The sequence below is a fragment of the Papio anubis genome, chromosome 12 (assembly GCF_008728515.1).
Source record: "Papio anubis isolate 15944 chromosome 12, Panubis1.0, whole genome shotgun sequence".
In the NCBI taxonomy this organism is placed as follows: domain Eukaryota; kingdom Metazoa; phylum Chordata; class Mammalia; order Primates; family Cercopithecidae; genus Papio; species Papio anubis.
In genome coordinates this window covers 110398939-110419385 of record NC_044987.1, presented here as the reverse complement: position 1 = coordinate 110419385, position 20447 = coordinate 110398939, and the positions used below count along the sequence as shown (strand labels likewise).

Genomic DNA, 20447 nt, shown 5'->3' with positions numbered 1-20447 from the left:
GTGATGACTGGTGGCTTCCTTACTGCATGGTCACCTAATAATAATATGACATATAAATGTATTTAACCCGTGTGCGACTTATCCACACTGGGTAACCAATGCTCTCAATGTACTAGATTCCCATCATAACTGAGGCCAGACCCAGTTAATCACTGTCAGAATGAAAACACACACTGCATTTGCTCTACCAGCTACTGCCATATTGTTATTATTCTTTATGCAGGAAAATTCAGTGAAGAGTTATCTAAACTTACTATCTTGTCTTCCAATTATTTCTTAAGCCCACTCCAATCAGGTTTTCAATTCTACCTTGCCAATGAACCTCTTTTTGTCAAGATCATTCATTACCTCAATGTTATAAAATCTAATGACAATTTTAGATCTTGTCTTATCTAACTTGGCCTAATCTGTAGTCTTCAAGAGTTAATTGCTCCTTTTTTCTTGACTCTGCTTTCCTCAGTTGACTTCCAATGTAGCATACTCTCTTATTTTTCTCTTTTTCAATTGTCTTTGCCCTTCCCTCCTCTTCAATCTGAATTCCTGATGCTGTAGGTACACCAGGTCTCAAGCCTTGGTCCTTTACTCTATCCCATTTACTCAATTGAGATCCCTTCTTAATAATTTCTTGTTTTCTTACAGTACTAAATACCATCAATATGACAATAATTTCACACTTACATTTCTCTCTCAAGCTCCAGACTCATATACAGATAGGTACTTGACATCTCTACCTGGTGTCTAAAAAAGATTTCAAACCCAATGTGTCCCAAATTGAACACCCGAAATTCTACCCTCTTCAAACCACCTCTACTCATAGTCTTACTCATTTTAGTCAATGTCAAATCCATTCTTCCAATTACTTGAGGAAATATTTTGGAGTCTTCTTTATTTCTTTTTCCCCTTTCACATCTCACATACAATCCATTAGGAAGTTTTATGGTCTCTATTATCAAAGTATATCCTAAACAAACTACTTTTTGTTTTGCTACCTCCCTGGTTTGAGCCACTATCATCTCTTATGGATAACTGTAATCAGATTTTAGGAGGTCTCCTTGCTTTGACCTTTGCTCCGTTATAATTTCTTAATGATCTTTAAACTTAATTCAGATCATGTCATTCCTCTGTTCAGCATCCTGCAATGACTGTCAATGATATTCATCCATGCAATGATCACAGATCCTTAGATTATCATGTCTTCTGTCATACAGCTGACCTCCTTTTCTACCAATTTTCCCTTAGCTGAATTTGCTCCATCCAAACTCGCCTCTTCTTTAGTAAACACTCTAGGCTTGTTCTTAGCCTAAGACCTGTTCTCCTTCTTACTCTTCCTTCAGATATCCAGTGGCTTATTACTTCACTCCTTCAAGTCTTAGCTCTAATGTTTTCTTTTCAATGAGGCTTGGACATTCTATAAAAATTGTAACCTGCCAGGCGTGGTGGCTCACACCTGTAATCCCAGCACTTTGGGAGGCTGAGGCAGGTGGATCACTTGAGACCAGGAGTTTGAGACCAACCTGGCCACCATGATGAAGCCCCATCTCTACTAAAAATATAAAAATTAGCTGGGCCTAGTGGTGGGCACCTGTAATCCCAGCTACTTGGGAGGCTGAGGCAGGAGAATCATTTGAACCTGGGAGGTGGAGTTTGCAGTGAGTTGAGATCAGGCCACTGCACTCCAGACTGGATGACAGAGCAAGACTCCGTCTCAAAAAAAAAAAAAATTGTAACCTGCACTAACCTCATGTTTCTTTACCCTCCTCTATATTTTATTGTTTTCCCACAGTACTTTTAAATATTTATGATGTATAACATGATGTTTTGATATATGTATATTTTGTGAAATGATTACCATAATCAAACCAACATATACATCAACATAGTATTTTTTTGGGGGGGTGAGAACATTTAAGATCTACTCTCTTAGCATTTTTCAGGTATATAATACCTTATTAACTATAGTCATAATGGTGTACAATAGATGTCCAGAGCTTATTCTTCCTGTTAACTGAAACTTCTTACTTTTTGACCAATATGTCCCCTAAGTGCCAGACCCTGACAACCACCATTCTACTTTATGCTTTTATGAATGTGACTTTTTAAGATTCCATATATAAGTCAGACCATACAATGATATAGTTTCGCTGTGTCCCCACCCAAATCTCATCTTGAATTGTAGTTCCCGTGATCCCCATGTATGGTAGGTAATGGAACAATGGGGCAGTTACCCTCATGCTGTTCTCATGATAGTCAGTGAGTTCTCCCAAAGTCTGATGGTTTTATAAGGGACATCCCCCTTTGCTCAGCACTCACTTCTCTCACCTGCTGCCATGTAAGATGTGCCAGTTTTGCCTTCTGTCATAGTTGTAAGTTTCCTGTGGCCTCCTTAGCCATGAGGAACTCTGTCAATTAAACCTCTTTTCTCTATAAATTACTCAGTTTTGGGTATTGTACTAGTTCATTTTCTTGCTGCTGATAAAGACATACCTGAGACTGGGCAATTTACAAAAATTTACAAATTGTGCTACTATAAACATGCATATTCAAGTACCTTTTATGTATAATGACTTATTTTCTTCTGGGTAGATACCCAGTAGTGGGATTTCTGGATCAAATGGTAGATCACTTTTAGTTCTTTAAGGAATCTCCACACTGTTTTCCATAGTGGTTGTACTATTTTATATTCCCACCAACAGTGTAAAAGTGCTCCCTTTTCACCACATCCAGGCCAACATCTATTATTTTTTGATTATGGTCATTCTTACAGGAGTGAGGTGGTATCACATTGTGGTTTTGATTTGCGTTTCCCTGATAATATTGAGCATTTTTCCATATGCTTGTTGGCCATTTGTGTATCTTCTTTTGAGAATTGTCTATTCATGTCCTTAGCCTACTTTTTGATGGGACTGTTTGTTTTTTTCTTGCTGATTTGTTTGTGTTATTTGTAGATTCTAGATATTAGTCCTTCATTGGATATATAGATTGTGAAGATTTTCTCCCACTCTGTATGTTGTCTGTTAACTCTGCTGATTATTTCTTTTGGTGTGCAGAAACTTTTTAGTTTAATTAAGTCCCATCTAGTTTTCTTTGTTTTGGTTGCATTTGCTTTGGGGTTCTTGGTCATGAAGTCTTTGCCCAAGCCAGTGTCTAGAAGGGTTTTACGATGTTATTTTCTAGAATCTTTAGGGTTTCTGGTCTTATATTTTGAGTCTTTGATTCATCTTGAGTTGATTTTTGTAGGAGATGAGAGACAAAGATCCAGTTTAATTCTTCTACACGTGGCTTGCCAATTATCCCAGCATTTGTTGAATATGGTGTCCTTTCCCCACTTTATGTTTTTGTTTGCTTCGTGGAAGATCAACTGGCTATAAGTATTTAGGTTTATTTCTGGGTTCTCTGTTCTGCTCAATCAGTCTATGTGCCTATTTTTATACTAGTACTGTGCTGTTTTGTACCAGTACTATGCTGTTTTGGTAACTATGGCCTTACGGTTTAGTTTGAAGTTGGGTAATGTGATGCCTCCAGATTTGTTCTTTTTGTTTAGTCTTGCATTGGCTATGCAGGTTCTTTTTGGTTCCATACAAATTTTAGGATTGTTTTTCCTAGTTCTGTGAAGAATGATTGTGGTACTTTGATGGTAATTGCTTTGAATTTTTAGATTACTTTTGGCAGTATGAACGTTTTTCCCAATATTGATTCTACTTATCCCTGAGCATGGGATGTGTTTCCATTTGTCTGTGTCATCTACGATTTCTTTCAGCAGTGTTTTGTAGTATTCCTGTAGAGGCCTTTCACCTCCTTGGTTAGGTACATTCCTAAGCGTTTTGTTTTTATTTTTTGCAGCTATTGTAAAAGGGGTGGAGTTTTTGATTTGATTCTCAGCTTGGTAACTGTTGGTGTATAGCAGAGCTACTCATTTGTGTACATTAATTTTATATCATGAAACTTTGCTGAATTCATTTACCAGTTCTAGGAGCTTTTTGGAAGAGTCTTTAGAGTTCTCTAGGTATACATTCATGTCATCAGCAAACAGCAACAGTTTGACTTCCTCTTTACTGATTTGGATGCCCTTTATTTCTCTCTCTTGTCTGATTGCTCTGGCTAGGACTTCCAGTACTATATTGAATACAAGTAGTAAAAGTGGGCATGCCTGTCTTGTTCCAGTTCTCAGGGGGAAGAATTTCGAGTTTTACACTTTCAGTGTAATGTTGACTGTGGTTTTGTTGTAGATAGCTTTATTACCTTTATATCCCTTCTATGCCAATTTTGCTGAGGGTTTTAATCATAAACAGATGCGGAATTTTGTCAAATTCTTCTTATGAATCTATTGAGATTATTATGTGACTTTTGTTTTTAATTCTGTTTATGTGATGTATTCCATTTATTGACTTGTGCATGTTAAACTATCCCTGCCTCCCTGATATAAAACCCACTTGATTATGGTGGATTATCTTTTTGATATGCTGTTGGATTCTAGTTTGTTAGTATTTTTTGCTAGTATTTTTTTGAGCATTTTTAAATCTATGTTCATTAAGGATATTGGTCTGTAGCTTTCTTTTTTTGTTATATTCTTCTCTGGTTTTGATATTAGGGTGATACTGGCTTAATAAAATAATTTAGGGCGGATTCCTTCTTTCTCTGTCTTTTGGAATAGTGTCAATAGGATTGGTACCAATTCTTCTTTGAATGTCTGCCAGAATTAAGCTGTGAATTCGTCTGGTCCTGGACTTTATTTTGTTGGCAGTTTTTACAAATTATCATTTCCAATCTTGTTGTTTGTTAGTGGTATGTTCAAAGATTCTATATCTTCCTGGTTTAATCTAGGAGGGTTCTATGTTTCCAGGAATTTATCCATCTCCTTTAGGTTTTCTAGTTTATGCATGTAAAGGTAGGTGTTCATAGTAGCCTTGACTAATCTTTTACATTTCTGTGGTATCAGTTGTAATTTCTCCCTTTTTGTTTCTAATTGAGCTTATTTGGATCTTCTGTCTTCTTTTCTTGGTTAATTTGGCTAATGTTCTATCAATTTTATTATTCTTTTCAAAGAATCAACTTTTTTTTGGTATTTTTTTTTTGTTTCAATTTCATTTAGTTCTGCTCTGATCTTTATTATTTTTTTCTTCTGCTGGGTTTGGGTTTGGATTGTTCTTCTTTCTCTAGTTCCCTGAAGTGTGACCTTAGGTTGTCTATATGTGCTCTTTCAGACTTTTTAATGTAGGTATTTAAGGCTATGAATTTTTTTTAGCACTGTCTTTGCTGTATTCCAGAGGTTTTGATAGGTTGTGTCACTATTATTGTTCAGTTTAAAGAATTTTTACATTTCAATCTTGATTTCATTGTTGACTCAATGATCATTCAGAAGCAGGTTATTTAACTTCCAGGGATTTGCATGGCTTTGAGGGTTCCTTTTGGAGTTGATTTCCAATTTTATTCTACTGTGGTCTGAGAGAGTACTTGATATTATTTCAATTTTCTTTTTCTTTTTTTGAGATGGAGTCTTGCTCTGTCACCCAGGCTGGAGTGCAGTGGCATGGTCTCGGCTCACTGCAAGCTCTGCCTCCCAGGTTCACACCATTATCCTGCCTCAGCCTCCCAAGTAGCTGGAACTACAGGTGTGCGCCACCGTGCCCGGCTAATTTTTTGTATTTTTAGTAGAGATGGGGTTTCACCGTGTTAGCCAAGATGGTCTTGATCTCCTGACCTTGTGATCTGCCTGCCTCGGCCTCCCAAAGTGCTGGGATTACAGGTGTGAGCCACCGCACCTGGCCTCAATTTTCTTAAATTTATTGAGACTGGTTTAGTGGCCTATCATATGGTCTATCTTGGAGAAAGTTCTGTAAGCTGATGAGTAGAATGCATATTTTGCAATTGTTGGGTAGAATTGCTCTGCAAATATCTGTTAAACCCCTTTGTCCAGGGTATAGTTTAAATCTATCGTTTTTTGTCGACTTTCTGTCTTGATGACCTGTCGAGTGCTGTCAATGGAGTATTGAAGTACCCCACTCCTATTGTGTTGCTGTCTATCTCATTTCTTAGGTCTAGTAGTAATTGTTTTTTAAGTCCATTGTTAGGTGCCTATATATTTAGGATTGTGATATTTTCCCATTGGACTGGTTCTTTTATCATTGTATAATGTCCTTCTTTGTCTTTGTTAACTGCTGTTGCCTTAAAGTCTGTTTTGTCTGCTAAAAGAATAACTACTCCTACTCACTTTTGGTGTCCATTTGCATGGAATATCTTATTGTACCCCTTTACCTTAAGCTTATATGAGTCCTATGTGTCAGATGGGTCTCCTGAACATGACAGAAACTTGGTTGGTGAATTCTTATACATATTGCCATCCTATATCTTTTAAGTGGACCATTTAGACCATTTACATTCAATGTTAGTATTGAGGTGTGAGGTACTATTCCATTCATGTTGCTATTAGTTGCCTGAAAACCTTGTTTTTTTCATTGTGTTACTGTTATGTAGGTCCTGTAAGATTCATGCTTCAAGGAGGTTCTATTTTTGTGATTTTGAAGATTTGTTTCAATATTTAGAGCTCCTCTTAGCTGTTCTTGTAGTGCTGGCTTGGTAGCGGTGAATTCTCTCTGCATTTGTTTGTCTGGAAAAGGCTATATCTTTCCCTCATTTATGAAACTTAGCTTTGCTGGATACAAAATTCTTGGCTAATAATTGTTTTGTTTAAGGAAGCTAAAAATAGGACCCCAATCCCTTCTAGCTGGTAGAGTTTCTGCTGAAAAATTTGCTATCAATCTGATAGGTTTTCCTTTATAGGTTATCTGATGCATTTTCCTCATAGTTCTTAAAATTATTTCCTTTTTCTTGACTTTAGATAACCTGATGACTATGTGCCTAGGCAATGATCTTTTTGCAATGAATTTCTTAGGTGTTCTTTGAGGTTCTTATACTGGATGTCTAGATCTCTAGCAAGGCTGGGGAAGTTTTCCTTGATTATTCTCTCAAATATGTTTTCCAAACCTTTAGATTTCTCTTCTTCCTTAAGGACACCAATTATTCTTAGGTTTGAAGATTTAACATAGTTCCAAACTTCTTAGAGGCTTTGTTCATTTTTTAAAATTCTTTTTCTTGTCTTTGATGGATTGAGTTAATTTGAAAACCTGTGTTTAAGCTCTGAAGTTCTTTCTTCTGCTTTTTCAATTCTGTTGCAGAGACTTTCCAGTGCATGTTGCATTTCTCTAAGTGTGTCCTTGATTTCCAGAAGTTGTGATTGTTTTTTATTTATGCTCTCCATTTCACTGAAGAAATTTCCTTTCATATTCTGTATCATGTTTTTGACTTCCTTAAGTTGAACTTCACCTTTCTCTGGTGCCTCCTTGATTAGCTTAATAGCTGACCTTCTGAATTATTTTTCTGGCAATTTGGATCTTTCATCTTGGTTTGGATCCATTGTTGGTGAACTGGTATGATCTTCTGGGGATGTTAAAGAACTTTGTTTCGTCATATTACCAGAATTGTTTTTCTGGTTCCTTCTCCTTTGGGTAGACTATGTCAGAGGGAAGATCTGGGATTCAAGTGCTGCTGTTCAGATTCTTGTGTCTCACGGGGTGCTCCCTCGATGTGGTTTCCTCTAGAAATGGGGCTTCCTAAGAGCCAAACTTTAGTGATTGTTTTTGCTCTTCTGGGTCTAGCCATCCAGCAGAACTACTGGGCTCCAGGCTGGTACTGGGGAGTGTCTGCAAAGAGTCCTGTGATGTGATCTGTCTTCAGGTCCTGCAGCCATGGGTACCAGCACCTGCTCTGGTGGAGGTAGCAGGGGAGTGAAGTGGACTCTGTGAGGGTCCTTGGTTGTGTTTTTGTTTAGTGCGCTGGTTTTGTTTTGGTTGGTCTCCAGCCAGGAGGTGATTCTTTCAAGAGTGTATCAACGGTGGTCTTATAGGGAGGATGCAAACTTGCCCTAGGAACATCTGATAAAGTACTCAGTTTTTTCAGGCAGTGGGCAGGGTCATAGAGCTCCTAAGAGATTATGACCTTTATCTTTGGCTACCATGGCAGGTACAGAAAGACCATCAGGTGGGAGCAGGCATAAGAGTGTCTGAGTTCAGCCTCTTTTTGGGCAGGGTTTGCTGTGGCTGCTATGTGGGCTGGGGGCATGGTTCCCAGTCTAATGGAGTTATATTCCCAGGGGGATTATGGCTGCCTCTGCTGAGTCATATAGGTCACCAGAGAAGTAGGGGAAAGCTGGGAGTCACAGGCCTCACCTTGCTCCCATGCAGCCCACAGTCCTAAAGGCCAGTCTCACTTGGGAGGGTTTTGATTATTGATTCAATCTTCACTAATATTGTTCTGTTGAGATTTTCTATTTCTTCAAGAATCAGTGTTGGTAGGTTATACGTTTCTAATCTTGGTCTATTGATTCCACTGCTGTAAGTGAAGCACTTAGAAGAAAGCCTGGTCTATAGTAGGTATTTAGTAAATTTTTGCTGAGTGAATGAACTAAAATATTTTTGGGAGATAGATATTACTGAGAAGTGTGTGGGAAAATGGAAGGAGGAATACTTTACTCTGTGCTATAAGACATAATATAAATTCCTTAGAAATCTCTGTTGAGTCCGGGTGTGGTGGCTCACGCCTGTAATCCCAGCACTTTGGGAGGCCGAGGCGAGCGGATCACAAGGTCAGGAGTTTGAGACCAGCCTGACCAACATGGTGAAACCCGGTCTGTACTAAAAATAGAAACAATTAGCCAGGTGTGGTGGCATGCGCCTGTAATCCCAGCTACTCGAGAGGCTAGGGAGGAGAATTGCTTGAACCCGGGAAGCGGATGTTGCAGCGAGCTGAGATTGCGCCATTGCACTCCAGCCTGTGCAACAAAGTGAGACTCCATCTCAAAAAACAAAAAACAAACAAACAAACAAAGGAAATCCCTGTTGAATTCTTTCAAATTTCTCTTGGGCCAGTAATGCCCTGATCTCTCTTCTTCTTTGTGAAACTACTTTTAATAGTTCCTTCTATTGCCCCAGAAATGAAGTTCTGGCTCTCAGATTGCCTATATTATTGGGAAACCTGAGCTTTATAAGTAAGCTGAGCACTCATTAACCACTTACTATTTGTCGTTTGGAACCTTACCATTCTTTGACCCCCAATGTTTGCTCAACTAAATAAACTCTTTGTATGAAACAATTTTATAAGTAAATTTACCACTTTAAAATATCTTCAAAGATACAAGACTGAATTCTTCAACAGCAAGGATTATACATTTTCACAGATGGCATCTCTAGCACATTGCTTGGACACAGAAGCAGTCATTAAATATATTGAATGAATAAATAAATGCTCATCAGAAAAATAATTTACTCACAATTAAGAATGACAAAAGTGGAAATCCTGATATCAAGGCTATAGGCAAGTAGCTTGCTGAAAATGAAGCAGATTGATTAAGACATAAATATATCCAGATTTTTCCCAGAGCACAGTGGATCAGACCAATAATTATTTGAGCAGCCTATAAGAAAAGAATGTCAGAATCAATTATATGATACATACGTTTTAAGAGAGTTACAAATTAGGTGATGGAAAGGGAAAGGAGGGAGTATAGCTTCCATGTTTCTGAATCTCAGGAGTCTTTGCTACTATTCTTGTTCAGCCCTCAAAATTATCCAAAAACTGGGGAGAAGCCAAGGTGACAGAAGAAGGTAGCAGCCATAAAAGTGCTTAGAATTGCTACATGTAGTTCACACAGGAATTATGCATGAGGGTTTTTAGCAACTAGTAGATGTATGGTTGCTTTCAGGCAAATGAAGGTGTTCTAGTGGCTTGTTTATGGGCCAGGTCAGCAAAATACATGGATCCAGCTCCTTTCCCTGATGTGTTTTTTTTTTTACCATACCTATCAATCAGTTAATACAAAAATGGTTTTCTTGTGATAGCAATTTTGATTTTTAACACCATGGGGTGGGAGGAACACTTGCAATCAGTCCTGCTGAATCCTAAGATTCTGGCCCCTGTGATCTTAGGCACTTTCTTGAGCCATACAATCTCATCGTTTGGTTTTTGAGCTCACTCAAGTCCCCAATAATTAGGCTGTATTATGAAAAAATACGTAGCATACTAGGTTTGGTTGGGGAAAAAGAGTAGATAGTGGTCCAAAATATCAACTTCCTTGAGATAAATGTAGAGAAAGAGCATCGAGAGCATCGTGCTATGAGATGATCAATGTCCACAAAGCCCTATGATCTAGATTATCTCTTGACTATGACCCCGACCTTGTCATCTCCTTTAGGACCCAGTCTCAGCTTTATTTCAAACTCTTTATAGATATACACAGACAAAGGGAAAATCACAGCAGTAGGATTGCTGGGACTCAGTTTATCAACTCTTTCCCATTGGGTAACTGAGATAGAGGAATTGATGTCTCTTTTCTTAAATATTTGGGATCTGCAACACCAAAATCATTTATCCACTCAAGTAGCACTGAATCTTACCCCCAACATTCTGATTTCTTCTTTCAACACAATGTGAGATGATGGCATGTTATCCAAAATATGGTGTAGACATTAGAAAGGATGAATGGAATCTATCTCTAAAGGCAACATAGAAAAAATAAACATAGTGATTTTAAAAACAGTGATCTCAGATAAGCACTTAAAAGTCATTGAGAAACCTATCATTGTTGTCTTTAATTTTTAAATAATGAAACAGTTCCCTGAAATAGGTATTTAAAAATTAATCAATTGATAAGCTCTCTTGGACATAGCTAACCTCTTGGCAATTCTAATTGTCCTGTTAGATTTTATACAGTTTTACCAATTTTAAATGACACCCTGTGGGTCCTTAGGATTCTAAGATGCAGACATCATAATTTAATATGGCTTGTTTAAGCAAAATAGAACATGAGTGAGCTCACATAATCACTGGGAAGGGCAGGCTTTTCAAACAGTGCCCTGAGACAACTCGCTGATCTAAACTGAGGAGGAAGTGCTCTTGCCATTTCCTGCCCCAGAACTCTGTTGTAGAACTGGCATCATGAGAAAACCTTCCCTGTCTCCTGGACCATCGTCTGTCCAATTGATGACTACTGTAGGGTCTCTTTTGTTGTTCTCCCCTAAATCAAACTTCAGTGCAAGAATATGTAATTGGCAGAACCTAGATCAAATGCCTGCACTTTGATTTCAAGGGAGGCAAGGGAATATCGTTTTTTGGATTCTATTTTGGCAAAGGTAGCTTTTACAACTTAGTGACCAACAAAAGGTAGGGAAGATGTTTGACACATGGAAGCCATGAATGTTTAAAAGATGGCCGCCATACATTATCTCTATGACTTTGCTATTGTGGACACCATTCTGGGTATGTGGCCAACTCACCTCAGTTTCATGCTTGTCATCTGTAGGAATTATTCCCTTATTGTACTAACTGGAAGAGAGGTGGGGAGTCTGTCTCAGGTTGGATCCATCACTTTCCCAGGAATTGTGTATTTAGAACTTAGATATTATAATGTTAGTCTGGGTTTGCCTCTAGATAAGATTATATAAACTCTTGAAATGAAGAACATTAATGTGTTCTACCATATGAGCTGAGAAGACATCCAGAAAAATCGAAAATAAAAAATAGACCAAGAGAACTACTGGAGTTCCTAATAACTTTCAATTTCCTAGTTATAGTCCTTTTCTGAAACTGAGATGTCTTCCTGCCCTTGGAAAATACATGTGTCTTTGTTTTGCTTAAGCTAGCAAGAGCTGTTTTCTGTTACTCGCAGCCAAAGTATTTTTAAATTATTGCTTTGTCTTTCTTATAACTCTTGCCCTACGGCTTTGAGAATTTACTCTTTAGATTTTACAATATCTGATGGATCTTCGTTCTTTACCTAGTTTAGATTTTTTCTCAATATTTTGCCAATAGCCAACTCTGAAGTCTAAGATCTTGGTTTCAAAATCTTTGCTTACGTTATTTTTCTTTCTGATTTACATCAACCATTAATTCTTAAGGATCAGTTACCAAATAGATGTACCAATGACACATGAAACTGAGAAAATGGAGCATAGTATTGTGAAACAAGCGGATATAGACTTGAGTTCAAATCTTGTCTAGATTGACTGCTAATTGTATAATTGGTACAACTACTTTTAGACTAATAACAGTTGTCTATATTAATTACTAATGTTAAGTTCTACATAATATTTCAGAGAATTAGTTTTCTATTCCCACAGAGTTGTTTTGGGAAGCAAATAATAGGAACTGGCACAAAGTCAAATGCCAATAATGCTTTTTTCCTGTTTCCCTTCAACCTCTCTCCAGTTACTTGTATTGGACACTGCTTTTGGTTTCTTTTCCAGATTGTATTAGAAACAACCTCACTGGTTATTTGTGAGTGGCAAGCCACCCAGGTGCCGAGGCAAGAGACTGAAGGCACAAGCTGTTTCAGTATAATAAACAAAATACTTAAAATAAGAATAGTTGTATTAGACATAGAATATAGATATGATTATCTATGAATATTCCTAATCATTAGTTTATAGCATTATTCTTTATTCTAATATCGTAATAATATTTGTTCTACAATTATAACCTAGGGAAAACCAGGCTATACAGTGACGGGAGCTGAAGGTACACGGTGAGAAGTGACCAGCAGTGTGAGCCCTCTGTCATGTCCGAATAGGGCCACTAGAGGGCTCCCTGGTCTAGCGGTAATGCCAGTGCCTGGGCAGGCACCCATTACTTAGCAGACCTTGGTCTAGAGGTAGCGCCAGTGCCTCTGAAAGCACCCGTTACTTAGCAGACCAGGAAAGGGAGTCTCCCTTTCCCAGGGGAAGTTAGAGAAGACTCTGCTCCGCCACCTCTTGTGGAAGGCCCGCCCGCATCGTCAGTCAGGCCCGCCCGCAGCCATGCGGAGGCCTAACCGTCTCCCTGTGATGCTGTGCTTTAGCCGTCACGCTCCTGGTCCACTTTCATGTTCCGCCCTGTACAGCTGGCTCCGCCTTCTAGATAGCAGTAGCAGAATTAGTGTAAGTATTAAAGTCTTTGATCTTTCTAAGAAGAGCATAGAAGAAATAATGACGTAAGCTGTGCCCTCTCTCTCTGCCTTGGCTGCCTAAAAGGGAAAGGCCCCCTGTCTGGTGGACACGTGACTCACGTGACCTTGTCAATCACTGGAGATGACTCACACTCCTTACCCTGCCCCTTTTGCCTTGTATACAGTAACTAGCAGCGCGGTCACGCATTCGGGGCCACTACCAGTCTCCGCACCTTGGTCGTAGTGGTCCCCGGGGCCCAGCTGTCTTTTCTTCTATCTCTTTGTCTTGTCTTTATTTCTACAACCTCTTGTCTCCGCACACGAAGAGAAAAACCCACAGGCCCTGTAGGGCTGGACCCTACTGTTATTTCACACCATTCCTTTGAATTCCCTTGAGTTACAATTTGCTACAAAGTAGCAGAATATGAAACAACTCAATCACCACGGCAAAGGAACCTAAAAGCTTAAATCCAGCCTCTATAACATGACCACAGTGGCATTTCCAAAACAGAAATCACGTGTAGAAATCACTTGTTTAAATCATTCTACCACAAAGATACATGCACTTGTATGTTCATTGCCATATGTGCTATTCACAACGGCAAAGACATGGAATCAACCTAAATACCCATCAAAGCGGACTAGATAAAGAAAATGTGACACATATGCACTGTGGAATACTACATGGCCATAAAAAAGAACAAAATCATGTCCTTTGCAGCAACATGAATGGAGCTGGAAGTCATTATCCTAAGTAAATTAATGCAGGAACAGAAAACCAAACACTGCATGTTCTTACTTATGTGAGCTAAACATTGAGTACACATGAACATGAAGAAGGGAACAGTAGACACTAGGCCCTATGTGATGGTGGATGGCGGGAGGAGGTGAAGATAGGAAATCTACCTATTACGCTGGGGGCGGTGGGTCACTCCTGTAATCCCAGCACTTTGGGCGACCGAGGCAGGCAAATCACGAGGACAGGAGTTCAAGACCAGCTTGACCAACAAGGTGAAACCGTGTCTCCACTAAAAATACAAAAAATTAGTTGGGCATGGTGACAGGCACCTATAATCCCAGCACTTGGGAGGCTGAGGCTGGAGAATCGTTTGAACCTGGGAGGCGAAGGTTGTAGTGAGTTGAGATTGCACCACTGCACTCCAGCTGGGATGACATGTCTCAAAAAAAAAAAAAAAAAAAAAAAAAAAAGAAATCTACTTTTCAAGTACTACAAGTACTATGCTTATTAGCTGGGTAATAAAATTATCCGTACACTAAACCCCTATGACATGCAGTTTATCCATGTAACAAACCTGGACATGTACCCCTTGAACTTAAAACAAAAGTTGGAAAGGAAAAAAAAAATCTTTCAATGACTCCTCGTTCTCTTCAGGTCACAGTACACATTTCTTTGTGTGGCACATTGGAGCCAGGTATATTTGGCCTACACTTCTTTTTCCCACACAGCACTCCATCCATTCCTGACTGCTGACATTTCCACTACTGTGTGATATTTAAGCACCTTATGGTTTTTAAGTGCCTTCCCATATACATCATCGCTGCTGCTAAATCTCACAGTGTCATAGTATCTGGCTCTAGCAATGAGTTTGCACATTGTTGGAATACAATAATTGTTGGGAGAATCCTTTCTACCCGTTTTGGGTATCTTGTGCCTTGAGTTTTGCACTAGAGATTATATAAACAGAAACTCATATTTTGGATGATAAGAAAGGTTGATTTCCAAGAACAGCGATTTAAGAGTTTCCCTGATTGTGTATTCCCTTTCCTGGCTGATGCGTTACCAGGAAATGCATGACGCGTTACCACATTAGGTATAGATAGGTAGATTTGTTTATGCCAGTTGTGCAACATGTTTGGGAAGTTCGGCCTTAGAGCATAGGTTCTCTGGCATTTATTGAATTAGTTTTGGGCAGCCTTGGAAGGTTACCCCAAAGACACATACTGTCTTTCTCCATAGCAGATGAACCCAAGGAGATAGAACAGACTGGACTGAGACATGTGGCAGGTACTAAAAAGTCTTAAGAAGGCAAACTTCAGTTTCAATGTTAAGGATCACATTGAATTTATACGTGCAGACAATATGAATTTCAGGAAGTGATTCTCAGAAGAGCCACTTTTCACACGAGGACTCTGTGGCCTGCTCCAGAGAAGCAGCAGTGGAATCTCTTATATAATCCTGGTTGAGGGTTCTCCCTCCTAAAACTTTGTAGGCCAGTCGGGAAAGGGAATACAAAATCAGGGAAACTCTTGAGTCACTGTTCTTGGAAATCCACCATTCCTATCATCCAAAATATGAGTTTCTGTTTATATAATCTCTAGTGCAAAACCCAAGGCACATCTCCTAAGCTAAAAAGGATATAGAAATACGGTAAAAGATGGAAAGTAAGAGTCATTCTTGCCACAACCATGACCCTGGGATCCCCAGTTCACTACACTATCTCCATATTCTCCTCCTGTCAATTAGCCAATTTATTTTTACATGAGAGGATGCTGGGTGTGTCAACCAGGTCACTTACTGAAAACACACATTGGAAGAAAAAATATTGAAAGAACTACGTGAAAAGTGCCACAATGTATTAACTGAGGCTCTTTCCAACTGGAAGTGATTTGGAAAACACTATGACTATGGGGTGGTGGGGAACACCTGACCCTCAGCAGGTGCTAGTTTTATTCCCAGCGCCAGTGAAAATCCAACCAGGGATCCCTCCACTCACGCCTGGGCCCAGAGAGTGTGATCTGGCATTCAACTTCCTCAGTGCGGGGCCTGGCAGCCCCGGGAGCCCGGTGGGTGCTTCCTCGGTGGCGCCCCTCACCTCGCCTCGCGGGGTTCTAACGTCCAAGAGCGCGGCTGTGCGGGAGACCCGCGCGGACACTTGAGGCGCAGTGGGGCTCCCGTGGCTCCGCGGAGCCTGCAGGTTCCCAAGACGAGGGTGGGGTAGGGGCTGACGACGATGCCGCCCTCTCCTGGCTGTGTGGGCTTTATCCTCTGTCCTTGGGCCTGGCACGCCCAGGGGGAAGAGGCTGTGCTTGATGTGTTGGCGGGCTGATCACGTGGGGGCCTCACTGCTAACCCCAGAGACAACCCCACTTAGAAGCAGCAACATTGTCAGAAGCTCCTTGCCGCTTTCCATAATGGTTGAACTAGTTTACAATCCCACCAACAGTGTAAAAGTGTTCCTATTTCTCCACATCCTCTCCAGCACCTGTTGTTTCCTGACTTTTTAATGATCGCCATTCTAACTGGTGTGAGATGGTATCTCATTGTGGTTTTGATTTGCATTTCTCTGATGGCCAGTGATGATGAGCATTTTTTCATGTGTTTATGGAAAACAGTATGGCGATTCCTCAAGGATCTAGAACTAGATGTACCATATGACCCAGCCATCCCATTACTGGGTATATACCCAAAGGATTATAAATTATGCTGCTCTAAAGACACATGCACACGTATGTTTATTGCAGCACTATTCACAATAGCAAAGACTTGGAATCAACCCAAATGTCCATCAGTGACAGATTGGATTAAGAAAATGTGGCACATATACACCATGGAATACTATGCAGCCATAAAAAAGGATGAGTTTGTGTCCTTTGTAGGGACATGGATGCAGCTGGAATCCATCATTCTTAGCAAACTATCACAAGAACAGAAAACCAAACACCGCATGTTCTCACTCATAGGTGGGAACTGAACAATGAGATCACTTGGACTCGGGAAGGGGAACATCACACACCGGGGCCTATCACGGGGAGGGGGGAGGGGGGAGGGATTGCATTGGGAGTTATACCTGATGTAAATGACGAGTTGATGGGTGCAGCACACCAACAAGGCACAGGTATACATATGTAACAGACCTGCACGTTATGCACATGTACCCTACAACTTACAGTATAATAATAATAAATAAATTAAAAAAAAAAAAAAAAAAAAAAAGAAGCTCCTTGCCGCTAAGAGTCCTCTGCAAAATGTGGTGGATACAGCACTGCACTTAACTCCTTCGGTCCTCAGCTTATTCTTTGGTAAAGTGGAGATGATACCCGCTCCGGTACCTCATATGCTCATGCTGCAGAACTTTGAAAACCAAAGATGTTTTACAAACATATTCCACTGCGATAAGCAGGGTGCATATATGTCCTTCAAGCCGAACCTGACAGTTTAAGTTGTATTCTCAGTGTTTAACAACTATCCTCAACACATAGTAGGAACAGATGAATGATTGCAAGGTTTTGTCTAACTTATTAAAGTGTTAGCATCGCTGGCTAATTATGAGTAATAGATGACAGTCATGTTTGTTGAACTCTTTTATGTTTGGCGTTTTTATGATAAATTAATTCAGCAAATTTCCACTTGGTGCCAGTATGTGCTAGGCATTGTTCACAAGGCTGGGGATACAGTAGTGAATAAAACAGATGAGATTCTAATAAGAATAAGGAAGCTAATAATAAATAAGATTCATAAGGAAAATTTATAGCATGTTAAGAATAATGAGAGCTAAGGAGAATGATAAAGTATGAAAGGGAGGTGGGGTCAATGGAAATGGAAATGAGGGGAGTCAGGAAAGTCCTCATTATAAAAAAACTTGCACACAAATGTTCATAGGAGCATTCCTATATATTCCTAATAGCCAAAAGTGAAAACAACCCAAATCCCTATCAACTAATGAATGAACAAATAATATTTGGTATATCCATATAATGTATTATTTGACAATGAAACACAACAAAGTTCTAGTTTATGCTACAGCATGAGTAAGCCTTGAAATCATTATGGTAAGTGAAAGAAGCAAGTCACAAAAGACATTCATATAAAATAGCCCCAGTAGGCAAATCCACAGAGACAAAAAGTAGACCAGTGGTTTGCTAACACTGAGGTAAGTGGTGGAGAATAAGAATTACTCTTAATGGGTTTGGGTCCAAAATTAGGTGGTGTTATTTACACAACTCTGTGAATATACTAAAAGCCACTAAACTATACACTTTAAATGGGCAAATTTTATAATATTTGAATTATATCTCAATGAAACTGTTATAAAAATGAAAGGCAAGATGTATGTTTTATCTCTTTACTTATGAAATTTTGAAATAATGAACACCCTACAAGGGTGACTATGATTCTTTTTCTTTTTTTATGGGGGAGGGAGAGATTGGCCTTTTCAATTTTTATGTATTTGCTTTGTTGACCAGTGCGTGATCCATATAGTGTCACTGACTTCCTTTCCCTAGAATATAAGCTCCCTGAAGGCAGGATCTTGTCTCTTTTGTTTAAATCTGTTCCCAGAAGCAAGCATTATGCCTGGTGCAAAGTAGATTGTCAAAAAGTAGTTTATGATGAATGTATGGATGAATGGAGGAGCTACCCTGTATTTACATTAACAGCTCATTCTTTCCAGTATCTCAATGGTGATATCCTGCTCTGTGATAAAAAACAAATATCTTTCAGATCTGACATGGCATCCCTATCTAGAGCTATTCTTTGTGTTAAACTAGCTCAGGCTCTAAAGCTGGGACCTTGTTCAAGGATGCATGTGAATGGAGTTAAAGATTGGCGCTGCAATGGCACCTGATCTCCACTTGCAGGCAGACTTCCTTGGTGCTGGGTTGATCAGTTAGGAGGAAGGAGCCTCAATTTCTAATTGTACTGTTCAGAGGGGACTCATCGTCTATTTCATTTTCCCAGAGGAGCTGTTATTGAGCAGTCTGTCCTTTTGAACAGGGTACTCCTGTCTAGTTTGCACAACGGCATCTTACGTGTTAGTAGCCCCTTTTCAGATTATTGGCCCCCGATCTCTACATTTCTTTCAAAATTTCTGGCATCATATCCTTCCTCATTCAGCCTGGATCCCACAGATCCAACTAATTATCTTCTTATTAAACCCCACAAATGCAAGTTTACCACCTTGTAATGCTACCTTTTCTGTGTAGGATATTTTAGGGAAACTCACAATGGCATGGATAGACACCCAACAAAGATGTCATTTGAAAGTCCAGTGTCTTCATCTGTGCTTCTAATTAAATCGTTGAGTATAATTTGGCCAATTTTTCCTCTGATTCCTGGCAACTCTTAATGCAAACAAGGACTTTATTCATTACCACCCCTCACTCCTAAATGACTTCCTTGTCAATATTTTCAAAGGAAAGACAAAGGCTCTCATGTTCTTTCTTATCCTCCTCATATGGAGGAATGGATAAAAAACATTTACATTAAAGCTATTGATTCACTATTTTCTTACTTGATCAGAATTAGGTATCTTTCCTGGGTTCTAAAGTGTAATCTGTTCCTGTGCTACTAATCTCATTTCCTTCAAAGGGCTTATAAACCTTAATCCATCAATTATCTCTTTCTCCCCAGTATATTCAAATATTACTCCCTGCTTCGTATTTCTTCTCAACCCATACATTTATACAAGTCTCTCTCACAGTTGTGGTTTCTAGTTCATGAAGGTGGACCAAACAGATGCTACTTATGCTTCATATGAACTCCAATTCCAAGGAGCACCCCTACAAAAAAAAATTCCATTGCCACACTGAAAAATAAGAAGCAACTCTCTTGGTGAGCCAGAATCTGTGAATTCCGGAGAGACCAAAAGTATGCAGACTAGACTGAAGAAAAAGTACACAATAATAAAGGACCTGCAACAGAAGACAGTTCTAAATGGTGGGAATTTTTGCATTTCATAAACAAATGGCATATACATAAATAACACAGATACTCTAATCTTGAATTTATATCCCCGCAAATTACTTAAGGGGCAAGATAGGGGGACCCAGTTGCCCATTCCTGGGACAGCAAATGTATAAATGTGCTGGGTGCATGGCACAGACTTTTAGGCAGCATTTAAAATCAACTGATAGAGGTACTGATAGCAACATGGATAGATCTTTAAAACTTACTGTTGGGAGGAGCAAAATTTGTGCATGTAATTTATCAGTGTGTATGATCTTCATGGATTCCAAATACATTCCCACAATAGAATGGCATACATTTTTGGGGAGATACTGACAAATAAAATATCCATGTTTTATAAAGTGGAACAATTGCTCATGGAGGGAGGGAAGGGGGAGTGGAGTACGGACATCAAAGAAAATTTTAAAAGTAGGAAGCATCCTTATAGACACAACAAAACATTTCTAAGATAATTTACTTAAAATTTGAGTGTGATAAGCCACAGTGTAAAATTATAGGCAAAAATACATAACGTTTTGGGAGCTGGACTTTCTAGACAAAATAAATCCAGTAGCTATTAATTCATGTAGTCTCAATAACATAAAGATATGGCTAATTGTAATATACCTTCTTCACTATATGTGAGCTATGCCTGTTTTAATAATATCCAGTGAGAAAGAAATAATTAGAAGTAGTATTTAGAGCTAATCAGCAAAGAAGCCTTCACAAGTAATGGGATTATTTGTCATTTATGTGAAGTCTCCTTCTCACAATGAAATAATTTTCTCGAGT

General features: G+C 39.2%; 1 protein-coding gene across 10 annotated transcripts in view; it reads right to left on the bottom strand.

Moving 5' to 3' along the window:
- LOC101009144 (membrane-spanning 4-domains subfamily A member 8-like) overlaps positions 1-15817 on the bottom strand; it is a 60663-nt gene extending 44846 nt beyond the window's left edge. For 9 of the 10 annotated variants that reach the window (XR_001894746.3, XR_004177564.1, XR_001894747.3 and 6 more), the window contains exons 1-3: positions 15706-15817; positions 10446-10543; positions 9323-9466 (exon numbers count right to left, since the gene is read on the bottom strand). Coding sequence is in view for 5 of the 10 variants with exons in the window: in XM_021925685.2 (XP_021781377.1) it covers positions 9323-9466; positions 10446-10493 (192 nt within the window). In the remaining 5 variants the exon portion in view is untranslated. The remainder of the gene's footprint in view (positions 1-9322; positions 9467-10445; positions 10544-15705) is intronic. The other variant, XR_004177566.1, reaches the window with a different exon arrangement.
- Positions 15818-20447: the final 4630 nt, after the last annotated feature.